The sequence below is a fragment of the Suncus etruscus genome, chromosome 6 (genome assembly GCF_024139225.1).
Source record: "Suncus etruscus isolate mSunEtr1 chromosome 6, mSunEtr1.pri.cur, whole genome shotgun sequence".
Taxonomy (NCBI): Eukaryota; Metazoa; Chordata; class Mammalia; order Eulipotyphla; family Soricidae; genus Suncus; species Suncus etruscus.
In genome coordinates this window covers 27780508-27787113 of record NC_064853.1, presented here as the reverse complement: position 1 = coordinate 27787113, position 6606 = coordinate 27780508, and the positions used below count along the sequence as shown (strand labels likewise).

General features: G+C 35.3%; 1 protein-coding gene across 1 annotated transcript; it reads left to right on the top strand.

The window, feature by feature from the left end:
* Nucleotides 1–257: 257 nt before the first annotated feature.
* LOC126011350 (40S ribosomal protein S25-like) lies at nucleotides 258–744 on the top strand. Its single transcript, XM_049775116.1, has one exon. The coding sequence runs from the start codon at nucleotides 312–314 to the stop codon at nucleotides 687–689; it is 378 nt and encodes a 125-aa protein (XP_049631073.1). The 5' UTR covers nucleotides 258–311; the 3' UTR covers nucleotides 690–744.
* Nucleotides 745–6606: the final 5862 nt, after the last annotated feature.

The following is a 6606-nucleotide window of genomic DNA, read 5'->3' as shown; positions in this document are numbered from 1 at the left end:
GAACAAAGAATGCCAAAACAAATGTATTATAAACAACTATAATAAACCATGGTGTTTAAAGTTTAAAAAGGAGAATTTTGTGGATAAAGTATTCTTGGCTGGTAGTTTCCACCTTTGAGTATGTTGAATATGTCATTCTACTCTCTCCTGGACTGTAGATTTTCTGCTGAGAAATCTGACAAGAAACTCACTTAATATATAGAGACAAACACAGATTTAAAGTGAGTGGATAAAAAAATGGGACTCCAGGATTTTTTTGTCCGACATCTTAGTGGGGCTGATGGGCTCGCTGCCGCCCTCCGAGCTTTGAGATGCCTCCAAAGGATGACAAGAAGAAGAAAGATGCCGGGAAGTCGGCCAAGAAAGACAAGGACCCCGTGAACAAGTCTGGGGGCAAGACCAAAAAGAAGAAGTGGTCCAAAGGCAAAGTTCAGGACAAGCTCAATAACCTAGTGTTGTTTGACAAAGCCACCTATGACAAGCTCTGCAAGGAAGTCCTCAACTATAAGCTCATCACTCCTGCGGTTGTCTCTGAGAGGCTGAAGATTCGGGGGTCCCTAGCCAGGGCAGAAGTTCAGGAGCTCCTGAGTAAAGGACTTATTAAACTCGTGTCCAAGCACAGAGCTCAAGTGATCTACACCAGAAATACAAAGGGCGGAGATGCCCCAGCTGCTGGGGAAGATGCGTGAGCAGGTCCCAATTGTACATTTTGAGAAATAAAACTTTATTAAGTCAAAAAAAAAATGGGACTCCAAGCCAATGGAAAAATTTGCTTTCAGCAAAAATAAGGTAACAAGATAGAAAGATGAATAGTGGGATCAATGTAACAGGAAAAACCTAGCTCTTAATAATATATGTATTCAATAAAAAGATAAAATAGTAAACACACTTGTGATTACATAAAGCAAATGCAAATATACCTAAGAGACCTTAATATCCTATCTATAGCACTGATAGATCATTTTGACAAGCAACAAAAAAATAATGACCTTATATGGCAAATTATCTGAAGAATTAATAACTATTATAGAGCCTTTCACCCAAAAACAACAAAATACCTTTTTCAACTGTTTATTGAATGTTCTCAAAGATAGACATGTAATGAGATAAAAGTCTAATAAACCTATACAGATTAAAGTTATAAAAAGTATTCTTTATGATCATAATAACATGAAATAAGGAATCAAACAAAATAAGAGGAGAAAATCACGAATTTGTGTAGTCTAAAGGCATGCAACTGGCCAATTATTGAGTTAGTGAGACTATCAAAGGTGAAATTTAAAAAAAATACCTGAAAACAAATGGAAATGAAGAAATGACTTATCAGAATTGTGGGACATAGCAAAAGTAGTAGTAAAGGAAAGTTTAAGAACAATACAGACATATCTCAAGAAATAAGAAAATAAATATTTTTTAAAATCTACCCTTATGGGCAATGGGAAAATAGCTCAAAGGGTTACAGTGAATATTTTATGTGGGGGAGGCCCAGGCTCAGTCTCTGGACAAATTCCTCGTGCACTACTGGGAACAATCCCAAAGCACTGAGCCATGAGTGAACATCAACAAATGTTTCTCAAAATCTAAAATTTTGAAAAAAAATATATTTTTATTGTAAGAATTTATTCAAGAGACAAAATTGATTAACATATTGAGGCAAACTAGCATAACATGATATAGTAACATAACATATAATTAATATAATATAATAATACATGTAAGTCAAAGAACATTTCTTATTAAAACACAATTTTTATCATAATGGCTCACATATCTTTCACAGTAGTATTTTAGGTACATATTAACATTGAATCAGGGGAATACCCATCACCAAATATGTCTTCCCCCATCCCAGTTCCCTTTCTGCAATCCATATCCCCCACCATCACCACCCTGGACTACTAGAGTAGGTGGTCCCCTCTTTGTCTAGCTTACTATTAGTGATCATATATCTGTTTGGTCCTGTTACCCTCCCTTGTTTCCCCCTCTATTTAAGAGGTAGAGCTAGATAAATCCAGTTATGTGGCTTTGTTTGAAGGAAAGAAAAGCAATAGATTAGGGTACAAAATAAGAAAAGAAAAAAAAAAAAGAAGTCAAATACGCTGAAAATGGACAGAGTCCTTTTAAAGGCTTTCAACCTCAGTTTGAGAGAGGATGTGAAAAAGGTAATTGAAACACCACAACAATATAGAAAGAAATATAGAATTAAATATCCAGTGAGCACTACAGCAATAAAGACAAGCACCACTCAATAGCCTCGGTTCTGAAATCAAATCATGCTGGAGTGCAAAAAGAAAGAGAAAAATAAGATGAAATAAAATAATATTGGAGACATCAACTTCAATCTCTACACCAAAATAAAGATGTCAAAAAAATCGATCAATCGATAAATTAATATGTGGGAAAATGATTGTTTTGTGCTTTTTTTCCCTTTTCTTTTTCCCCCTGCATAGGCACAGTAACTAACTACACATATCACTAAATAGATAGAAAAAGAATAATAATAAGGCTAAACCTTAGTAAAATCAAAGCATAAACAAATGAAGTTTTTTATCCAAAAGATCAATGAAATCAAAATTTAACAAAATAGGCAAATTTTTATCAGAGTGATAATCTCAGAAATAAAAAGAAGTTGAAAGATGCTACTTAAATTAAAGGATAATTAAAAATTATTATTAAGGGCCTGGAGAGTAGCACAGTGGCGTTTGCCTTGCAAGCAGCCGATCCAGGACCTAAGGTGGTTGGTTCGAATCCCAGTGTCCCATATGGTCCCCCGTGCATGCCAGGAGCTATTTCTGAGCAGACAACCAGGAGTAACCCCTGAGCACCGCCGGGTGTGGCCCAAAAACAACAAAAAAAATTATTATTAAGACTATTATGGCAAAATATTGTGCAATCTATAATAAGTGGACACATTCTTAAAAACACACATTATAATACTGAATCAGAAAGAACTAGAACTGAACAGACTGAATAAGAGAAAGGCAATTGAAACAACAATCAACCTCCCTCTGAAAAACAAAATCTTAAGACCAGATGGCTTCACTAGTGAATTTTACCAAACTTTCTAAAGAATTAATATCAACCTTCTCAAACTCTCCCAAAAAATTTTTTAAAAGAGGGAAAACTTCCAAATATACTTTATGAAGGTAACACTATTTTGATTCCAAAATCAGACAATAATATTTTTTGTTTTATTTAAACACCTTGATTACATACATAATTGTGTTTGGGTTTCAGTCATGTAAAGAACACCACCTATCACCAGTGCAACATTCCCATCACCAATGTCCCAAATTTCCCTCCTCCCCAACCGACCCCCGCCTGTACTCTAGACAGTCTTTCCATTTCCCTCATACATTCTCATTATTAGGTCAGTTCAAAATGTAATTATTTCTCTAACTAAACTCATCACTCTTTGTGGTGAGCTTCCTGAGGTGAGCTGAAACTTCCAGCTCTTTTCTCTTTTGTGTCTGAAAATTATTATTGCAAGAATGTCTTTCATTTTTCTTAAAACCCATAGATGACCATTCTGCGTCTCTCTCTCTCTCTCTCTCTCTCTCTCTCTCTCTCTCTCTCTCTCTCTCTCTCTGACTTATTTCACTCAGCATAATAGATTCCATGTATAGGAAAATTTTATGACTTCATCTCTCCTGTCAGCTGCATAATATTCCATTGTGTATATGTACCACAGTTTCTTTAGACATTCGTCTGTTGAAGGGCATCTTGGTTGTTTTCAGAGTCTTGCTATGGTAAATAGTGCTGCAATGAATATAGGTGTAAGGAAGGGGTTTTGTATTGTATTTTTGTGTTCCTAGGGTATATTCCTAGGAGTGGTATAGCTGGATTGTATGGGAGCTCGATTTTCAGTTTTTTTCCATATTGCTTTCCATGAAGGTTGAACTAGACGGCATTCCCACCAGCAGTGGATAAGAGTTCCTTTCTCTCCACATCCCCACCAACACTGTTTATTCTCATTCTTTGTGATGTGTGCCATTCTCTGTGGTGTGAGGTGTTACATTCAAAAAATTCTCAACAAAACAATAGAAAACTAACTCCAATGATACTTTAAAAGATTTATTTACTTTAAAATTAAGTGAAATTTATTTTAGGAATGCAAAAATGTTTTGACACATACAAATAAATAAACATGATATATAATATTAACTAAAGGAAGTACTAAAATGCATGATCATGTCGATAGGTCCAGATTAAAAATTTACAATATTCGGGGGCTGGAGCATTGGCACAAGTGGTAAGGCTTCTGCCTTGCCCACGCTAGCCTAGGATGGACTGAGGTTCAATCCCCTGGCTTCCCATATGGTCCCCCAAGCCAGGAGCGATTTCTGAGCGCATAGTCAGGAGTAACCCCAGGTGTCACTGGGTGTGACCCAAAAACAAAAACAAAAAATAAAACTTACAAGATTCAATATTCATCTATAACAAAACCCCTCAAAATAGACATAAAGAGTCTACTTCAAGATAATAAAGGTGAAATGTAACAAATATACTAAGTACTATATTCAACAGTGATAAATTAGAAACTTTTTCCCTAAGATAAGTCAAGAAGATCCATTTTTGCTACTATAATTCATGATAGTGTTAGATCAGACAGAACAATTAGGAAGAAAGGGAAATAAAATTTAAATTGGAAAGACAGAAAGTTAAATTATCACTTTTTGTATTATTTGTAAATGACATGAAAATGTATAGAGAAAATCCTGAGGGCTCTAATAAAACTATTAGAAATAAGAACCTATTTGCAATAAATGGCAGGCTACAAAATTAATGCAAAAAAATCTGTTGTGTTTCTACATGCAATAATAAACTAGCACAAAAAGAACAGGAAAACAATCTCATTTATAATCTCATTAAAAATTAAATACTTGGAATAAATTTAACCAAAGATGTAAAAGACTTGTATACAAAAAGCTATCTGAGGGGGCCGGAGTGATAGCACAATGTATAGAGCACTTGCCTTGCACGAGACCTACTGGGTTTGATCCCCAGCATCCCAGATGGTCCCCTGAGCCTGCCAGGATTAATTTCTGAATGAAGCCAAGAGTAATGCCTAAGCACTGCACCTCCTGGTGTGTCCACCCCCAAAAAAAGCTATCAGACATATTTGACAGCCAGAGAGATAGCTCTAAGATTAGAGTGTATGCTTCAAAATGTTGACGCCCCGGGGTTAATCCCTGAGTCTGCATGTTCCCCAGAACAGAGCTGAGAGTAGCCCTTTTCTGCACCACCATTAGGTGTGGCCCACAAAACAAATTAAAAAGACATCATTAAAAATTGATGACACAAAATGAAAATACGCTCTGTACACATGAATTGGAAGAATAAAAATAATTAAAATGACTGTATTACCTAAACAAATATGCATATTCAATGTAACTCTATTACAACCCCAAAAGCATTCCTCACACACATAAAAATAGTAAAAACTATAAAATTTACTCAGAGCTACAAAAGATGCTAAATTCTAATATATATATAATATATATATATATATATATATATATATATATATATATATATATATATATATCCTGGGGGAGGGAATGAAAATGCTTGTAATCCAAGGGCCAGGAAGATAATACAGAATTGATCCCTGACATTGCATAGCCTCATAAGCATTGCTATGTATAGCTTTAGAGGCCCCACCAAGCATTGCTAAGATGGTCCTGGTAGTTCCAGGCACTGCAATACCATATCCTGAGAGACCCTAGCACTTACTGCCTGCCAAATTGACTGAGTATCACCATGATTGTTTATCAGATCCACTTAGCAGTGCTTGGTTGGGAGCCCCCACCCACCAAAAAAGCATAATATTAAAATTAAAATAGGCATATAAATAGAACATAATTGAAACCCCAGAAATAATACTATACATACGTGCACAACTCATTTATAACAAAACAAATAAGGAATACAATAAAGCAAAAAAGTTCTTTTCCGGGGCCCAGAGAGATAGCACAGCAGTGTTTGCCTTGCAAGCAGCCAATCCAGAACCAAAGGTGGTTGGTTCAAATCCCAGTGTCCCATATGGTCCCCTATGCCTGCCAGGAGCTATTTCTGAGCAGACAGCCAGGAGTAACCCCTGAGCACCGCCGGGTGTGGCCCAAAAACCAAAAAAAAAAGTTATTTTCCCCAAAAAAAAATGGTATTGAGAGTGCTAGACTATTATATGCCAAGATCACTGAATAAGCCACGAATCAGTACCAGGAACAAAATTAATTTAAATGGATCAAAAATTGCATGTAAGACTTAACACCATAAATTACATAAATGAAAGCACAGGAAATATTCTTCTTGAAATTGACCTCGGAGATGTCTTTAGTCACCTCTTAGAAAGGCAATTCAACTCTAAAATCAAGAGAAACAAAAGCGATAATACGCAAATGAAATTTTATCAAACTAAAAAGCTTCTACACTGTAAAGCTATTATCAAAATAAAAAGACAACCTTGAGAATGGGATTAAATATTTACAAACTTTACTTTCAATAAAATGTTAGTATCCAAAATTTATAAATAACCTATAGAACTCTGATGAAAATATGCAAAACCATTATATAATTTCACTTATATGTGGTATATAAATTAAA

Coding starts and splice junctions, on each gene's coding strand:
- LOC126011350 (XM_049775116.1), top strand. CDS start 312: ATGCCTCCAAAGGATGACAAGAAGAAGAAAGATGCCGGGAAGTCGGCC.